The 20,633-nt window shown below is 35.5% G+C and overlaps 1 protein-coding gene and 1 pseudogene across 1 annotated transcript; one reads left to right on the top strand and one right to left on the bottom strand.

The window, feature by feature from the left end:
- Nucleotides 1-120: 120 nt before the first annotated feature.
- Nucleotides 121-20,556, bottom strand: LOC120171776 (60S acidic ribosomal protein P1-like). The gene is made up of 3 exons (XM_039179429.1): nt 20,190-20,556; nt 862-866; nt 121-134 (listed from the first exon to the last, which is right to left on the bottom strand). Exon 1 carries the CDS (start codon nt 20,554-20,556, stop codon nt 20,215-20,217), a length of 342 nt encoding a protein of 113 aa, XP_039035360.1. The 3' UTR covers nt 121-134; nt 862-866; nt 20,190-20,214.
- Nucleotides 4,204-5,677, top strand: LOC120171806 (annotated as a pseudogene).
- Nucleotides 20,557-20,633: the final 77 nt, after the last annotated feature.

Raw genomic sequence — 20,633 nt, 5'->3', positions numbered from 1 at the left:
GCTCCAAAACCATCTCAATCATCTCCCAAAAGTATATGACATCACCCTTAAGTAGAGCAGTACGCACTCGAACTTACCCTCAAGGATAAGGTATAGCTAATGAAGTGTTCAGAAGGTCTCTCTATGCCACTAATCTGCAGTGATGGGCTCACCATCTCTAGAACCATATAAATCCATGATCTTATATCTACAGATCCCCTCTATTGGGGACTCTTGCGGTGCTACGATAGGTGAAACTGGAGATGCTAGTGCGGTAGGTGGAGCACCTAACACTTTGGAGATGGCACAGACTATGTGCATAAGCGTTAAGGTAAGATCTTCAAAGAAGATCACCTCGTCAACCCAAGTGTTTCCTGAAATCTCAAACTCCTCTAAATCTGAGACAAAATCCTCTAAATCTGAGATAAAATCCCTATATACCCTCTTGACCATGAGTTATGTTATCGGGTATGGGTTTCTAAATTTTTTAAAAAAAAGAGAGGTTGTTATCTTCATCCTAAATATAAAGTACTTTTGACACTCTAGAGGTATGTACACACATAGACGTTTACTAACACGAGTCCTAGGAACGATTGAACCTGATGCCCTGATACCATTAAATGTAACACTCGAATCTAATATGACATAAAGATTGAATGATTAAAGCATCACACGAGACGAATGAAGTGGTTATACCAAAAAGTTCTTTTAAACAATACCGAAATCATCATTTAGCCATCATATTTGGAAACATAAATAAAACACACAAGTAATTCAGTTTTACAAAAGTGGGGAGCTCCTAATACGTCTCAAAATAGCACATATCAAATCTTTCTAAAAATTTAGTTACAACTCAAATACGTGAAGGTCTATGAACAATACATATCCTGTAAAAAGACTCAAGACGTACTCTACTACTCTAAAATATTTGGAATGTAGGTTGTGTGATAAGCTCCTTGGCGCTCCGCTCCTCCTATGAACCTATGTACATAAATAAATTTTGAATTGCTGAGCTCACAAGCTTAATGTCACACTAATAATTATAATATATTGCTTGCATCCATTATATAGTCGTGCTAGTAAGTAAAGACATAAGCATACAAGTATGCTAAGACATGTTGAGGTGAGATCTATAATTTTTTTCATTGGAAACATACACTCATCCAACCTACTCCTTGTGAGTACTTGGGGCATCTATGTCCGATTAGTGACTGAAGTGCCTTGACACTAGCTGAGACATAACCATATATCCTAATCATACAAGACAATCTTCATATCATTAGAGTAACTCGTGTGTCATTGTTATTTCTTGAGCGTCACACAATGGCTAGTTTTTTGACATTCTCATTTCATACCATTCTTAGCTATTATTGTATCCATTAGTTGTTCTCACTTGTAAGTTCATTTAAGAAGTTCAGGTGCTTTTAGACCCCTTCCCAAAACCCTTGTATCAAATTAGGTGTTTTTTTTGCCAAATTCAGGATGATGGTATCGATACTAAGCCTTTTTTGTGCGGTACTAACCCTTCAATATCAATACTCACCCCTTGTACCAATACCAAATTGGTATACTAGAATCTAAGGAAGCCTTGTAATATCGATATTCTTATAGGAGTATGAATACTTCTTTACTAGGGTATTGATACTATCCTAGGTATTGATACTAAAATTAGGTTTGATGTTATGGTAATTAAGTTCGGTATCGATACTCCGCAAGTACTAGTGCCATATTTCGCTGCTAAAATTTATAATTGAATTCTGGTACCGATACCCCTCTTTTGGGTATTGATACCTTATGAACACAGTACTGATATTAATAAGGCAAAAACCCTTTTGTTTTGGCTATCTAAAGAATAATATCAGTTATATTCATCTAATACTGATATCCTAGCCCATAAATACTCTGTTCTTTCTCGAAAATGACACCCAACTTTACCCATTTGCCTCTCTAAGGCTCTTAAACATCAATTAAGTCTTATGTGAGCTGATAAGGGTTATAGTAAGTTATTTTTCATGTTGTATAACATCAAATGTCATAATCTACCATGGATGCACTCACATGCTTCATGTTCTTATACAAGCTAATCTAGAACATATAATGATATACAAGTGCTATAAGTGAGTTAGAAATGTGTTACCTTGATCCTTAACCCGCTAGAATGACTCAAAGCTCAACTAAGAACTAGCTTTTCATTGCCCTTGCCCTTAGAGAACTTACCAACTTCTTTCATTAATCATAAAAATGGAAAACGAGTTACCAACTCATTTAAAAATTTAGAAGGAAGTTAAGAACACTTCCTAAAGCTTAAATCTACAAAAAAATGAGTTGATTCATTAAGGGTTCTAAACCCTCACTATACCCCTAATTATGGTTACCATATCTAAACTTTGATATTGTTGGCTTGAAAGGAACCTTAAGATGAGGAGATTACAAACCCTTACCTTGATAATTTTTTACTAAGATTTCAAGGCTACAAAGTTGCTATCTTTTCTCAGGATACAAACAAGAACTAAGGAGAGTTTGAATGGGAGAAGAAGGCAAGATTTGGTGAAGAAAAAAAAGGAAGAGAAGATAGTTTTCTTCCTTCTCTGTCGTGTGACCTCATGCACATTAATGGGATTCAGCCTTTGAATCTTAAAATGAGTAAAATACTTCTTTGGTTCCTTTAGTTTTGCTCTTAAAACAAAAATAACATTTTTATTACCATGTGGGATCAATCCAAGTCCAAACCAAATCAACTTGGGCTAAGGGTTCCTATAAGGCTGATGAGTTTATCCAAAACTCTCCTAGGTTAGCTTGAAACTTCTAACTTGAGATTTAGTGTGTTACAAAGATTAATATTAACATTAGAGGTAGTGAATGCAATAATTTTCTGTAACATGGTTCAAGAGCTTTGCTTAGCCCCAATGATGAGAAACAATTCATGGAAGCCACCTCCAGACGATTGGGTGAAGATTAATATTGATGGAGCCTAACAAACGGATACTAACCTAGCGTCCTACGATGGTTCCTAGATAGATCATAAGGGTGCATGGCTTTATGGTTTTACAAAAGTATTAGATGTTGTTTCGATTTGGATGCTGAGCTTTGAGGGTTTTCTTGAAGGTCTAAACTTGGCTTGCGATCTTGGTTTATGCCATGTTATAATGGAGTCGGATTGCAACAATGCTCTTTTGACCATTAACAAATATACGGAGGAAGGGTTTCACCTACGAATGATCCCACACATTGTTGAATTCATCAAGCGTGATTAGAGTGTTTGTTTGAATCATGTTCCAAGAGAGTACAATCGAGTGGCTGATGTTATGATAAAATTGGATTGGAGTTGATTTTTTGGTGTTCACAAATTCCATGATGCAGCCCCAGAGATAAGCTCTGCCTTTAATGATGATTCTATAGATAGTTAAGCTAGTGATTCTACTTGTCATCTAGCATGTTCCTTTCTTCTCATTAAAAAAATAGCAAACTATCATAGTAAAAGAACATTACGAGCATCTTGAAGCAAGTTATCTCAACAGTTAAATGATGATTGTTATCATTAGAAGTCTCGGGTTAAAGCAAATTGAATATTAGGATGTTTGAATGTTTATTATCAAATAAAATGAGAATCTTTCAAATATATACTATTTTATGATCATCTTTAGATTAATAAAAAAATTAACAGTATTGCCAAGAGTTGTGATGAATTTCAATTTCTATTTATCATTCACGACTCCTATAATTTAGTAAATAATTTAAAACATCTTTATTTAATATTTAATTAACCTTTATAGGCCGAAAAAAGGGGCAGCTTATGGAGAATAGAGCGCATGATAGATTCTTGTTTCGCTTATAGGATATAAATGAATTGAATTTAAATTAATAGATTTTTGTGTATGTTAATTTGTTATTTTATTTTGTTATATTTTATTTATTAAGAATTTAAAATTATATTTATATTATATATAAGCTTACTTTTTAATGATTCTTTTGATAAAGAAATATATTGAAGAATGAATGATATTCTTGAAAGTGGGCTCGATAATAAAAATGGTTATGATTCCAAAACCATGATATACAATAAAAACAAAATAAGAGGTCCAATGAAAAACATCGTAGTCAGTATTCAGAAGAAAAAGTGGATACACTTCCTTTGATGTTTACGGTATAAAATTCCCAGAAACTTGCTCTGCATCCTCATCCTTCACTTATATGCTCATTGAATATTCCTGATTTGCATGTTGAAGAATAAAATTTTCTCATCAAGTTATCCTAAGTTATCCTAAGCTTGATTATCAGGGCAAAAGCTTGCCCCTTTGGGACTTCACCACCTTCTTGGCATCTCAAGGAGTTGAATTCCTCTTATCAGGTGAAGAAAAGGTATTCCTTCAAATTAAATTTACTTTTGTAAGTTCTCATCACTTCCAACTTATCATAAATTTACTTTCCTGGAATAAATGAATAAGTTGTAATGAATATAGTTAGATATAAATAGTTACTCTGTGTTTACTATTATGACAGGAAAAGCAGATGTTATTACGATTATCGTAGATATCACGATCATACAATAACGCTTTCAAATGACACTTTGACGGTTATATAACAGTTTCTATCCGATAACAGACCATTATTTAAATCTTTGGACATAGGTTATAGTTCCTTTGCTTGATTTTCAGTTGAACTTACTCAACAACTATGTATATATTTGTGTAAATAGGTACCCTTAGCTTTATTTGATAACGAGAAGATGATTATCTGCCTATTCTTCTCTGCAAACTGGTGCAGGCCCTGCCAAGGTTTTACCCCCAAACTGGTGCACCTATACAAAATGTTAAGAACGATGGGGAAAGAGCTAGAGATTGTGTTCGTTTCCCTCGACTACGATGACGATGGATTTGATGCTCACTTCAAGACTTTGTCGTGGCTTGTCATCCAGTTTGATGTCAATTTGCACAAGAGATAACACGAAATGATTCATGTGATTCGTATTCCGTCCCATGTCCTGTTAAATTTGGGTTGATGTAGACTTGAATGGATTGATTGAAGATTATGGTGAAGATGCGTTTCCATTAACTAGGAAGAGAAGAGAAGAATTGAATGCTCTCAACGATTCAAAGTGTCAAGGAGGAAAAATTGATCAACTTTTAGCTGGTCCAAGACGAGATTATGTCATTTCTAGCAATGGTGGAAATGTACCATTTTCAATGATTTTATGACGTTAATATAGAGTTAACGTACAAGTTATGAGCCCTGTTATGTTTTGGGTTTTGCAGATATTAGTATCCGAACTTGTTGGGAAGATGGTTGATCTTTACTTCACGCATAGTGGTTTTCTCTGTGCCGTGCTTTTAATGCATATCTTGTAGAATCATACAAATAGTTAAGGAGCAGCAGGGGAGGATGTTTTGAGGACCAGAATGAATTCGTTGCCATTTTACGCGGTATGCGATGGCTGTTCCATTCGAGAATCGGTCTCGACAAGATCTGTGTTAGATCTTCAACATCAAAGCCATTCTTGCATTGGTTCTGATTGGTCAAGATGGGAAACCTATTAGCACAAATGGGAAGAACATAATCACCCTGTATGGTGTGAAGGTGTTCCATGTATGGTCACTTCTAGATTGTCTTCTAGCCCACTATACTTTGTTGTGAAGCTGAAATTAAACCTGAATGAGTCAAGTTTTTTATTGCTGTGTCACAGATGACCCATTCGTCATGAAGTTGGTCCAATCTTCTGGTACGATATCATTCGTCGTGAAGTTAAAATCGTAGGGTGGCTCATTCGCTGTGAAGTTGAGCGTTGAATTGAATATCCTTCGTTGTGAAGTTGAAATCCAATCTTGTGTTAGTTACGTGGTTTTGAGTCTAATATCCTTCGCTGTGAAGTTGAAATTGACGTTGAATGAAACTGGAAATTTGTTTTTTAATAGACACTCATTCTTTGAATTGGATATCCTTCGTTGTGAAGTTGGAATCCAATATAGAGAAGGATTTTGCTTGTGGGCGCGATATCCTTCATCGTGAAGTTGAAATCGTGGATGGCCCCTTCATTGTGAAATTGGTCCTTGAATTGGATATCTTTCATCGTGAAGTTTAAATCCAAGTATTGTATGTTGCTTGTGGGCACGATGTCCTTCATCATAAAGTTGAAATCGTGGATGGCCCCTTCGTTGTGAAGTTGAGCCTGAAATTGGATATCCTTCGTCGTGAAGTTGAAATCGTGGATGGCTCATTCGTTGTGAAGTTCATCTTTGAATTGGATATCATTCGTTGTGAAGTTGAAATCCAAGGGTTGTTTCACCAAATTAGTTTTGAGTTGGATATCCTTCGTTGTGAAGTTGAAACCAAGTACTGTTTCACCAAATTGGCTTTGAGTTGGATATCCTTCATTTTGAAGTTGGATCTAATCTCGAATATTATGTCGCTTCGAGTCCAATATCCTTCGCTGCAAAGTTGAAATTGACTCTAGCATGAACCTGCAAGATTATGCACATATGCGATGATATGGATGCAATGCTCTTATGCGTACCTAAAATGTATATGTGAGATATTAAGACTTAGAGAGAAATATAAATCTCTGGTTATCATTCTCGACGATTCTTGATTCTGGAATCATCAATTTCTAATTCTTGATAATGGATTCTTCAACATGCTTAAATCCAATGTTCATAATGTTGGTATGTGAAGGGCATGATTACGTGAGCACTCTTAATTCTATCTTTGTCTTAGTTTTTCTTCATTTTCACCAAGATGGACTCTTGTAAACCTCAACCTGAGGTAATTTATTTTACTTGCTCCAATAAATTTTGCCCTAAAAATTTTGGCTTCTCTTACCCTAGCTTCAAGCTTGAGTTTCGTAGAGATATTCGTTGATTTTCAAGATATGTTTCCAGAGAACTTATATTGTTTAAAAAATGATTTTCTTCCTTTGAATTTTCAAAATTTTGAAACACATCAAAAGTAATTTTGAAAAATATTGCCTCCTTCTAGGTTTCACAATTAAAGCAAATCATAAAACAAGAGTTCATTGGATATCAAAAGAATCAAATGTTCTTTTAATCTTTGATAACTGCAAATCTTTAACAAATATCAAGATTGAAAATTTGGTTTAGAGGTGGGCTACCTAAATCCTAAGGTTTCTTTCCTCAATTCGGTCATGGCTTGCCCCTCTTTCTTGGTTTGTCATTTTAATCGGAGGCAAAAAAAATGACGCAACTCGCATAGTCAATAGCTAGACCTTTCAGAACACTTTTGTTCCAGTTCTCTGAAATCTTTCATTTATTCAAGCTTTGTAGACTCACCTAATCAAGGTAGTGCAGAAATATCCGTCTAAAAATGAGATTTCTAAGTGCTCGTGTGAAGTCGACTATAACAGGTGTTCCTTAACTCCCTTAATCCATATTCATCGAAACTCCATATTTAGTAAATTTGATTTAATTTTCCATTGTCTGGCTAGCTGAATCTTATCCATAAAGCCAGGGTGTTTAACCAATTGCTCTAGAGGGACAACTCAAGCTTTATTGTATATATATTAAAATCACCTTTATCAGGCTAGCTTAAGGATTCATGTCGTCACAAAGTCTTTGACTTGACAATCACAGTGGAGCATACACCGAATTGTCAGGTACCTTATCAATGTAATGGTTTGAATATAATCTATTCATAAAGACAGGGCTTTTGAGTTTCTTTTATAACCAATTACTTTAGTAGAATAGCTCAGCTTTATTGTATATATATATATATATTTTTTTTTGTTGGGTAACCGGATTCTATTTCTTAAGCTCGTCAAGGAGAACCTGTTATAGTCTAGGTTTTGTCGAAGGTTAGAAAATCTCATCGTTAGAGTTCAATTCCCAAGTAACTGACCTAAACTAAATTCACCCACTTGGCCATTATATCTGAAAAGATCATGACCATCATTGAACGTCATAAACAGAGGTAGAAACCAATTAGTTTTGAATTTCATGTGCTAGTTTCCCCATTCTGTTCACTCCTAACACATACTTGAATACCAAACCTTTTGATTTCTTCTTCATGTGAGTATAACAGTAGATCAGTTTTTTAAGAGAATGGTATTTATTGTGATGTATTTTTGGAGTAAGATCAAGAGGTTCTTGTTTTACTGGGGTTTAATCTTGTCATTTGTCAAAGATTTACAACCTCAATTATTAAAAGGCTTTTAATTAAAGTGATATTCAAAGAATTCAAGATTAGAATTTGCTCATTGTTCATTTCCTCAGAAGAAAACATTTTATTTAAAATGTTTGAACGTCAACAAACATTCACACATAAGAAGTACGGAAGAAAAACAAGTTCAAACAAGATGACATGCATGAAAATGCAATAAAAACTCCTGATGGATATCCTAGTCGACTCCTGATCAGAATTCCCCCATTACACATTGAATGTTGGGTGTCTAATTGGATTAGGGTCTTTACCCCCATTTGATCCCCATTTCTCGATCATTTCTTGTGTAAGGACTCCCTTGTCAATGAGCTCTTCTATTTCATCCATTAATGGTATACACTTGTCAGTAGGATGTCCCAATGCCCCCAGATGAAAATCGCAAGCACTATTTGGATCATAGCCATAAGCAGAAGGGCTAGTTTTCATTCTCAAAGGCCTTGGGATGAGATATTGACTCTTGATTAAAGGGGATAACAAGTAAGAAATGGGCACTTGAAAAACTTTGAGAGTCATGTTTTTCCAAGACATCGTTTTAGGCCAGTCTCGAATTACATCTATTTTAATTTCCTTTTCATCTTTCCTTGTTTCCTTATTCTTTTTTCAGCATCAAAGAAGTCTCTAGAGTTGAATCCTTTAAATTTACCCCACATACCTTATTTTCCTGGATTTTGCTCTTTTCTTTCTTCAGGTATTCTTTTATATGCTCTTCATTTGTTTTGACCCTATCAACTCCATTCTGGAGTCCGACTCCCAATTGTCTGATTAAAACTGACTGATTGTTGACATCCACCTCTATAACTCCATGAGCAAAAAAATCTTGGACTTTTCATTTGAAATGACCATAATTCCTGATAGAGTGTCCTCGGGCTCCGACATGATATTCACAATAAACTTTCTCCTTATACCAACTCAGATAAGGTGGTAACAGCGGCTTAGCCAGACGTGGAGTAATCAGTTGAGCCTCAAGTAACTTGGAATATATTTTGTTGTATGAAGACAAAGGAAAATTGAGTGGAGATTCTTTTTACTTCATTTTCTCTTTGCCACTATTTTGATCATCCTGAAGACTTAGTGAAAAATCATTGAGATATTCATTTTGAAAGTTCAACTTTGGATAAACGTCTTGTGGGAAACATTAGTTTGCAGATTTCCCCTTATTGATAAGTTTTAAGCCTCTGGGAAGTTTAAGTTTTCCATCTTCAAAGCACAACAATCTTTTCGCGATGAGGTTTTGAACTTTTAATCTCATAACCACACAACTTTCTATAGAGTGACTAAAATCTCCAAGATGATAATTGCATGAATTTTTAACATCTTGCCAATCTGGACTCCAATAAGTATTATACTTTGGAGTAATAGGTGTCAGAATCTGAATGAGAGGTATCTTGTTCTTTTTAGCCTTCTTGACTGGCATTTGAACTTCTTCTATGCCTTTCTTCTTTAAGTCAGACTCAACTTTTGTGTTAAAAGTTTCACCCTCAATTGTGGCTTTTCATAGGTTGATCTCTATCACATTTTCTAGAATCACACCCGATTGCTGGAATTGACTTGGATTACAATATTCCCCGGTATGTTCTAGATTATCTGCTGTCACCATATTGGCCGTACAAGCAACATTCAAAGTCTTATTGAAAGCCTCTATAGCAGGATCCTCTGGTGGTTTATCTTCATGAATCATGTGCATTAATTTAGACATCTGCTCCCTTGACTCGTCTTGAAACTTTTTTTCTTGATCATTCATTTCTTGCTGAATCTTGACAAGTTGTTCTTGGAGTTTTTCGATTTCATTAACACGTGTTGAAATCTCCTTTATGGATCTTTTCATCTTAGCAGGATTTGACATGTTTTGATCAGTAGAATTATCCCAAGGATTTAACACAGTGGCTTGTGTTTTACTGGTAGAGAAACCCACTGGATGCCTTGGAAATTTGTCGGGCGAAACGAGTAGTTGTGAATTAGTCTGTGCATTCACACATTCAGAGGTTTCACGGGTCAAGGAAATTTTCTCTTTGTTTCTTTCTTGGTTGAGCCCGTCCATCTTTGCTATAATTTGATTAACCAAGTCATCTTGATTTTGCCAGATATGATCCATAGTGGCCTTTTGAGCCTGCTCCATTTTAGCTTCCCATTCTGTTTGCATCTTTCGTAAATTTTGTTCTAATTCTTTCTTCAGTTGCTCAAATTTTCAGCACTGTGTGAATGCAATTGTATAATTAGAAATGCTTCCTCAAAGTTCCCCACAAGGTATGATTAATGCATGTAAAATTCTTAAATAAATGTTATGCAAAATGCAATGATGCATGAAATGTTCGAGGCAATGATCTGAAAACATGTCATTTATTATAAATAAAATTTATTGAGGACAAAAGTGTTTTATCTTTTAAGAGACAAAAATATCAAAGGTATATTTTGACTAAATCCTCTAGACCTTGAACGTCTTCTAACAGGTTGAGTAGTCCTCTGCCTTTGTATGTCACCGGTTGAATACCCTGTTGAACCGCTCCGGCTTCTCCGGATGAACCGTGCAAGTGTTGAGCTGTTTTTTGTACTTGTTCCAAGAATTCTTGAATGACTGCATCTTTGGCATTCATATTTTGTTGAACCTGTTCCCAACGCATACGTAATTGGAGCCCTCTATCGAAAGAAGTATCTGAACCTTACTTGCTTGCTGCTTAAATTCGTCAACAGTGGCCTCCAATTTCAGCTATCGCTTTACCATCTTGTTCTTGTTGTCTTTAAAAAGACTATACATATCAGCAACCTTCATTTTGCCCCTGCAACCTTTGCCAACCCAAAGTTGATGTTTGATGTGCTTGGTGTAAACCTGGTTCATTCTGAATCCTTTATAATGCAGCAGAGTGGTATACTCTTCAATTGTAGGAACCACGTCTTCTGGATTAAATGTGACACATAGTCACCTTGCCGACTGTCTCCGTTTTTCATCTCTTGTATTATAACCCTTTGTCTATTAATGTAAATTATTTATGTTTAACGAACATGTTTTTGTAGATCAATACCTCCTGCATTATGTTATGACAATGCAAATGCAATGCAAAAAAAATATAAAAATGATACAAACAAAAGAAGGGATATAAGTTAGTGTATGCAAACAAAAAAAATGAAATTAGTTAGTAAATGTAAGACAATTGGTACAGAAAAATATGTCATTCAAAGATAATTATAACAGCTACTCAGTCATGATATCTGCCCGAGCATGCTTTTATTAGATAGTAATCCTACCCAAACATGTTTTCTACCCACAAAGATGTATTTACAAGAAATTAATCCTAACCGCATGGCATCTAGTTCGCATGCTGTTATTCAAAAAAAAATTAAAACAAAAAGAAAGGTTCAGAAACGCTCCTCCTTTGTGTACATTTAATTTGGCTACCTACTGACGGACAGAGGTTAGGTATGACTATACCTATGTTGACTGTTCTACGGTTCACTATATGTATGGTTTTGGCTCTATGAGGAAAAGGTACTCGAATTGTCCTTGATGTCGGTGCCCCCTTGGGCTGCCAATCCCTCGATCCTCACCCATTACAGGTTTCGAGCGGAACGATTTCAATTCGAGAGGATACATTCCCTTATGTCTATGCAAAGAATAAATTCACACGAAGACATAAGGTATATGAATCCCAAAGGTTACTTTCTAGGCCTATGTGGAGATTAAATTCTCATGAAGGCATCATTTTTGTCCCCACTTAGAAAGGGTTCGAAGCTTGGGTATAGAGCTTATGTTATACAAATGCCCATGATGTGTGTGAAGAGGAACCCTTTGACTCGAAAGGAAAATGAAACCACTTGACAAAAACTTGAAGCATGAACATAGCTAAAGTATATGTTTGACATTATTGCAAGAGACAAGGTAAGTTCTGGGCGTTCTCATGCGACGCCTGCGATTACGAGCTCATCCAACTTGTGTGGAAGAAGCATGTTAATACCACACTTGAATTTGCAGCCTTAGCATTCCCAGCATGACATTTAACGTTACAGAAAGTATCTCTGCACTGTGTATTATGTAATTCATCTATTCAACATATTTAAACTTGAGATCAATCAAAGTAATAATGGATTTACAGATGATTCAGGGACGACATAGAGGACTATTTTTCTTAAAACAATTTATCAGCATCATGTAAAACAGTTTCACAAGTTCATGAAACTTGACCATCTAGCACATAGCTCTACCAACTGCAAATCAAGAATCAAAGTTTAGTACTTAAAAGAAGATAAAGAATTAAAATATTCTATAGATTATAGTTACATACCTTATCAATGTTGGGACCGTCGACGCAACCCATGGCACAGCAGAAACAAAACTCGACGGTCTAACCAACGATGCAAGTACAAAAAACTGAAATCAGGAGGAAGAAATGCAATTACTTACAGCGGGTTCCTTGAAAAACAACAAGGACAACAGTGAATACTGGTGATGTAGATCAGTTCGAATCGTAAGCCTCCACGAAATCACGTCTCAGCCTCTACTCAGTTCACCCGATTGAGAGAAATTTTATTTTCCCCCAAAACCATTTTGAGAAAAAATGACTGAAGGTTTTTGTGTGTGTTCTCCAAAACGGCTGCTAGACCTAACACACCCTTTTATAGCCAAGTTACCCTAATCATAATAGGGTTTTTATTATTTCAAATTAATTAAATCTATATTTAATTAATTGGAATTTAATAATCATTTTATATTCAAGTTACCCTAATCATATTAGGGATTTTATTATTTCAAATTAATTAAAACTATATTTAATTAATTGAAATTAAATATTCGGGATTATTAAAATATATACTTAATTAACTCTAGATAGATTTTAGTATCGTACAACAAATTGTACATCTTTGCTCATTTCAATCCTAGGGTGTGACCCTATATTCTTGTAACGTTGGCACTAATTATTAGAACAATTCTAATATTACATACAATGAGTGGCATCTAGCAATATATCATTGTCACCTAAGTTACAAGAAAATATGATTTGACATATCATCTTGGTGATTAACTCTTTTATATATTACATCCTTATGTCCTTTATATCTAGAATAGACACAAGTCTTGGAATAGTCATACTTGTATAGCCCATCTATTGTTTCTTGATATCTAGAGTAGACTTTAATTAACGAATAGTTTATGATATCTCATATCAACTTATTCGAGCATGGCCATGCGTTTCTAGTCTTACTCAATCAAGTGGCATGTATTTCCCATTATGTAGGAAGGACAAATCATATCTTAATCATACACACTCACTACATATATTGAGATATATTCAATAACAGTCTTTATATAGCAACCAATTACGGATCTTGTTTAGCTGCATCAAAACATACAACAATATATGTTGGGATAGTATTGATCTCAAGTCTGAGGATCATACATATAGTCATCACCATGAGCAATGTTATGACTGTCACATAATAATCCAAGACATATGCTCATGGTGGGTCAATCTAATACATTGTTCTCTAACAATATAATCATGTAATAATTCTGAAATCTCTATGTCAATGAGAACTTGTTGTTATCAATCAATAACATGTTAGTCTTAAGCGTATTATTATTGTCCATGCCCATAATAATACTTTACTAGGGATCTTTTAATAATAAAAATTATGTCATTATATGGACTTTATTATCTTCCAGTTTATGTTAAACGCATATATATAACTGAAAATAATAGCGGCAATGCCTTTATTCAATAAAATCGGTAAATAAAAGTATTATTACAATCATCATATGATTGGTCTTTGGACATACTCTAACAATCTCCCACTAGCACTAAGACCAATCACTCATATATCTAATATCGAGTGACTCAGTGTGAAGATCATGCCTCTGCTGTGTAAGAGGCTTCGTCAAGGGATCAACAATGTTGTCATCCGTGTGTACTCTACATATTTCCACATCTCCTCGATCAATGATCTCTCGAATGAGATGAAAACGCCTAAGAATATGTTTGGATCGTTGATGAGATTTGGGTTCCTTTGCTTGTACAATGGCTCCATTATTGTCACAATGGAGTTCTACAACATATGATATGCCGGGAACAACCTCTAATTCCATTATAAACTTCTTGATCCAAACAACCTCTTTTGCTGCTTCATTGGTTGCAATGTATTCAGCCTCTATTGTAGAATCAACTACTGTGTCTTGCTTCGAACTTTTCCAGCTCACATCACTTCCATTAAGACAAAACACAAAACCCGATTGTGATCGTGAGTCATCCTTGTCAGTTTGGAAGCTGGCATCAGTATAACCTTTTATACAAAGCTCTTCCTCCCCTCCATAGACAAGAAATTTATCCTTAGTTCTTCTTAAGTACTTAAAGATATTTTTAACTGCAACCCAATGATTTTCACCAGGGTCGCTTGATACTGACTTGTCATGCATAAAACATACGATACATCTGGTCGAGTACAGATCATGGCATACATGATAAAACCAATAGCTGAAGCATATGGAATCTTATTCATCCGTTCTCTTTCTTGTGGAGTTGAAGGACACATTTCCTTCGAAAGAGAAATGCCATATCTTATAGGCAAAAATCCTTTCTTGACTGAACCTTTTTAGCACTTTGTCTATATATGTACTTTGACTTAGACCTAGAAGTCGTCTTGATCTATCTCTATAGATCTTAACTCTTAAGATATACACTGCCTCACCCAAATCTTTCATAGAAAAACAACTACTTAACCAAGTCTTAACAGAAGTAGGTATATCATTTCCTATGATGAGTATGTCATCTACATACAAGATTAGGAAAGAAACAATGCTCCCACCAGCCTTCTTTTAAACACAAGGCTCATCTTCATTTCTGATAAAACCAAACTCTTTGATTGCATCATTGAAACAAAGATTCCATCTTCAAGAAGCTTGCTTTAGTCCATAAATAGACCTCTGTAGCTTACAAACCTTTCTAGTATTTCCTGGAAAGACAAAACCTTTTGGTTGTGTCATATACACATCATCTTCAAGTTTTCCATTAACGAAGGTGGTTTTGACGTCCATTTTCCATATTTCATAATCATGAAATACAACTATTGCGAGCACGGATGGACTTAAACATAGCTACAGGGGAGAATGTTTCGTCATAGTCTACACCATGAACTTGTCGAAAACCTTTAGCGACTAATCGCCCCTTGTATGTTTGTACATTACCATCTATGTCAGTTTTCTTCTTGAAAACCCATTTACACCCTATAGGTTTGACCCCATCAGGTGGTTCAACCAAAGTCCATACTTGGTTTACTGACATGGAATCTATCTCAGATCTCATGCCTTCAAGACATTTCTCATAGTCTGGGCTAGACACTGCCTCTTGATAAGTCATTGGCTCATCTTGATCCATAAGAAGAATATCTCCATGTGTCGTAATGAGAAATCCAAATCTCTCAGGTGCACGATTTTCTCTTGTGGATCTATGCAGTGATTGTGTTTCTAAATCTGTTGAATGCTCCTTGAAAACTTGTGAAACATGCTCAACTTCAGGTTCATTTATCTGTTGCTCTTGAACTTCTCCAAGTTCAATATTTCTACCCTTCCCTTTCTTTTAGAGAAATTCTCTTTCGAGAAAAACTCCTGTTCGAGCAACAAACACTTTGTTCTTGTTAGGGTTGAAGAAATAATATCCCTTAGTTTCTTTAGGATATCTAACAAATATACACTTTTGAGATTTAGGTTTGAGCTTTGTAGATATCTGATGTTTTATATAAGCTTCACAACCCCAAATCTTTATAAAAGACATATTAGGACGTTCCTCAGTCCATATCTCATATGGTCTCTTTTGAACCGATTTAGATGGAACACGATTTGGTGTGAAAGTTGTTGTTTCAAGTGCATGTCCCCAAAAAAGAAGTCGGAAGATCACTATAACTCATCATCAATCGAACCATATCTAACAGTGTTCGATTACTTCTTTCAGAAACTCCATTCCATTATGGTGTACCAGGTGGTGTAAGCTATGAGACAATCCCACATTCTTTTAGGAGATCATCAAACTCTATGCTTAAGTATTCTCCACCTCGATCTGATCAAAGTGCCTTAATACTCTTCCGTAATTGATTTTGTACTTCATTTTTAAATTCCTTAAACTTTTCAAGGGCTTCATATTTATAGCGCATAAGATAAATATACTCATACCGACTGAAGTCATCGGTAAAATTAATGAAGTAATGGAATCCACCTCTGGCTTGTGTATTCATTGGTCCACATACATCACTATGTATTAACCTTAATAAATCACTTGCTCGCTCACCTTTACTATTAAAAGAAGCTTTAGTCATTTTTCCCAACAAGCAAGATTCGCATACATCATATTGTTCGAAAACAAATGAGTTTAAGAATCCATCTTTATGGAGTTTTGATATGCGTTTCTCACTTATATGGCCTAAAAGACAATGCCAAAGATAAGTTTGATTCGAGTAATTTGTTTTTGATCTCTTAGTATTTATGTTATAAATGGTGCTTTCTTGATCCAAAATATAGAGACCATTTCCCAATTGTGTCGAACCATAAAAACACTATCGAGATAAAAAGAACAACAATTATTCTTAATAATAATCTCAAAACCAATCTTGTCCAAACAAGAAATAGAAATAATGTTCTTAGTCAAACTAGGCACATAATAGCAATCCTCTAAATTTAAATCAAGTCCAATAGGCAAAGATGAGAACCATAATCGGTATCTAATACCCCAAGAAGTAGATGTTGACAAATTAACATCAATAACATAAATAGCTTAAACAAATGTTCCGTTTGCTTTTGCCTTGTTGATCTCTTCAAGGTAAACAGGGCAGTTTCTCTTCCAGTGTCTGGTCTTATTGCAATGGAAACATTTTCCTTCTTTGCTAACTCCCCCTTTGGGTTTCAATGCATTTTCCCCTTTTGGTTTGGTCTTACCATTGCCCTTAGACTTTGCCACTACCTTTTTCTTTCCCTTTCCTTTGTACTTGTGGACCATCAGAATGGGCTTAGGTCTAACCTTTTTCATGTTACTTTCAGCAGTTCTTAACATGCCAAATAACTGTGGCAAAGTCTTGTTAATTTCATTCATGTTGAAATTAAGGAAAAATTGGCTAAATCTATCTAGCAACAATTGTAGGATAACATCGGTATCCAATTCATCTTTGAGAGGATATCCCAGCTTTTCCAACATTTAGATGTAGCTCATCATCTTGATGACATGAGCTCCTACATGAGTTCCCTCTGCCATTTTGCATTGAAATAGAGCTTTAGAGGTCTCATATCTCTCTTTACGTGCTTGCCCTTCATATATTTCTTTGAGATTTTGAATCATCTCATATACAACCATGTCCTCATGTTGCTTCTGAAGCTCAAGAGTCATGGTGGCAAGCATTAGACATCCAACATCTTACATATCATCCATATGTTTCTTGAATTTGTCTTTGCCAGCTTTTGAAGCATTAGCTGCCGGTTCATCAGGAACAGGTTCCTCAATGACATATTCCTTCCTTTCCTGTTTGAGAACAATTTTCAAATTACGAAACCAGTCAAGGAAGTTTATTCCATTAAGTTTATCCTTCTCAAGGAGTGATCGCAGTGATAAAGTGTTGTTTGCCATTAAATCTACAACAATGGAAATATTAAAGTAAGTAAATTTACCAAATTAAAATTTATAAATAGGACTTTATTTACAAATTACTGCCACTATTTTATTCAAAATTAAAAACCCTCTTTGTTTTAATTTCTAAAAAAATCAACAAAATTTTTTCTAGTGGGTGAGGATCCATAATACATCAATTTCCTAAATCAGGTTTGGCTTTTCTTTTAGGATAGTGATTATTTAGGTAAGTAACACTTGATTAGTTACATCTCATGTAACTCCTCATTTTGGTGAACAACTTTTGTTCAAGTCATCTCATGACTTATCCAAATATTTAACCTCTAGGTTTGTAATCCCATTAGAATAACCTAGCTAAGTTATTACCAATATTTCAACCAGTGAATATCACTTGCTTATTATTCGCATTTAACCAAGATAGATTTATGTGCCAATGCTTTGGCAAAGCCCACACAATATCGATCAAAGCCTTAAAGCGGGTAAATATTGGACGGTTAAGTTAACTTAGATTATTAAGAGGGATTTACGTAATTATCTCATCATTTTTTGTTTTAATATTAGGCCCTTATTGATCTCATCAATATTTATTCTTATTTTATCATTTGATGCATTGCATACATAACAAATATAGCAATAAATAAGATGCAATGGTTATAGACCAAAACAATAACTAAGGTGGCCCATCCCAAGCTAATGGGAGAACTAAGAACCCTAAAGTCTAAGACTACTCTCTAGGCATCTTCTCGCCATTCTTCTGCTCCTTGTAAATCTTCATAGGTTTACAATTTTAAAAGAAACTCGTTTTACATATGAGGGTGTAAGAAGAGAAGAGAAATACAACAGAGATATAGAAAGGCACGGCTCGCAGACCGTATTTAACATTAAACCGTTATAAAGTGAATAAGGGCTGTAACCATGCATGTCAAACACCGTGCAAAACAAACATATCATATATATATACACGTTCTTATGCCTTTTTAAAAAAATATTTATACGGTCCTTCAATTTGTACTTCATATATATCAATTTGTACGGCCGGTGGGATTTTTTTGAAAAACAGTACTTTTTTTCCATGGAAAAACTTCACGATTTGATAACAATTATCAACAGAATCATGCTTTTGGGATTTTCAATCCTGAAGGTTTTTTTGCATCGGAACAACCATTGTTCCACTTCCAAACGCGATCTGCTATCGTACTCTCACAGATCATCCAGCAACAAATCGATTGAAAAACATATTAATAAATTAAAATATTAATCATTGTGGTTATCGATTCGAACAATGATATCAACATATTTATTGAAATCGATAAAACTATAACATGCATCTCATACATATCGCATCAACCAAAAATTTAACCCAAATTCAAATCATACAAGTGGCTCTGATACCACTATTGAGACCGTCGGTGCCCCCCATGGCGCAGCGGAAACAAAACTCGACGGTCTCACCAACGATCCAAGTACAAAAAATTGAAATCGGGAGGAAGAGATGAAAATACTTTTAGCGGTATCCTTGAAAAACAGAAATGACAGCAGTGAATATTGGTGATGTAAATCGGTTCGAATCGTAAGCCTCCACGAAATCACGTCTCGACATATACTCAGTTCACCTGATTGAGAGCAATTTTGTTTTCCCCCAAAACCATTTTGAGAGAAAATGGTTGAAGGTTTTTTTGTGTTCTTCAAAACGGCTGCTAGACCTAACACACCCTTTTATAGCCAAGTTACCCTAATTAGGGGTGTAAATGAGCCGAGTCGACTTCGAGTATTGCCGAGCTCGACTCGAACTCGAATACTTTAAATGTAAGCTCGACTCGACTCGAAAACTCGCGAGCCTAAAATTTTCAAGCTCGACTCGAACTCGAAAGATAATATTAAAACTTGACTCGAACTCGAAAAGGCTCGAACTCAAACAAAAATTCAAGAGCTCGAAACTCAAGCTCGATTGAAGCTCGATTTGGAGCTCGATTCAAGCTCGATTTGAAGCTCGATTCAAGCTCGATTTGAAGCTCGATTCAAGCTCGACAGGTTAATGTTGATTTGCTGAAAACCTATCCCATTTTATACACTCACCTTACCCCTTATTCCCCAAGAATAACCGATGTGAGATATCAACTCACAACTAACTTTTTGCTTCAAGTCTCCGATCAGACCCTTCTTCAGTCGCACCTCCCTCCGCTACATGGTTCCTATGTCTCTAACTTTTTTTCTTATCTTCTTTCATTGCTTCTTTAATTTTAAAAGAAGAAGATTTGTATTTCAAACCATTGAACCACATGAAATGAAGCACTTGAAAACTTTTACAAATGTGTCAGACAAGGATTGTATGCATAACAAGATTCAAACACGCAATTCTCAGAAGAATACTCAAAACAACCAAAAACTAACACAGATAAAACTCAAAACAACAGCTACTGTCAAAGCTTAATGCATTAAACGAGTAATGAAAACCAAAACAGGAATTGAAAGGATCTTTCTAATCAAACAAACTGAATCCCAAATCATCATCGCTCTCCTCCTCTGGCTCTTTCTTCTTCTTTTCCTCAGCAGGAGCAGGAGCAGAAGCACCACCACCGGCTGCGGGAACGGATGCAGCGGCAGCGACCGGAGCACCGCCGCTACCAGCACCAACATTCGTTATGAGATTCTCAATATCACACTTCTCGAAAAGCTTAGCGAACAAACTCGGCCAGTATGATTCAACCGAAACATTTGCAGCTTTAACTAAAGTTGCAATCTTCTCAGCGGTAATGAGGACGCCATCGTCATGGAGAATCAAAGCAGCGTAAGAGCAAGCAACTTCACTAGCCGAAGACATCATTTCAACTACTAATCAAAACCCAGTCTGAGAGAGAGAATCTAGGAATGGGCAGAATCTAAGCAGTCGCTCTTCGA

Source organism: Hibiscus syriacus, unplaced genomic scaffold (assembly GCF_006381635.1).
Source record: "Hibiscus syriacus cultivar Baekdansim isolate YM2019G1 unplaced genomic scaffold, ASM638163v2 tig00111837_pilon, whole genome shotgun sequence".
In the NCBI taxonomy this organism is placed as follows: domain Eukaryota; kingdom Viridiplantae; phylum Streptophyta; class Magnoliopsida; order Malvales; family Malvaceae; genus Hibiscus; species Hibiscus syriacus.
Note: the sequence above shows the minus strand (reverse complement) of the source record. Positions and strands in the feature narration are given on the sequence as shown.

Coding starts and splice junctions, on each gene's coding strand:
- LOC120171776 (XM_039179429.1), bottom strand. CDS start 20,556: ATGTCTTCGGCTAGTGAAGTTGCTTGCTCTTACGCTGCTTTGATTCTC.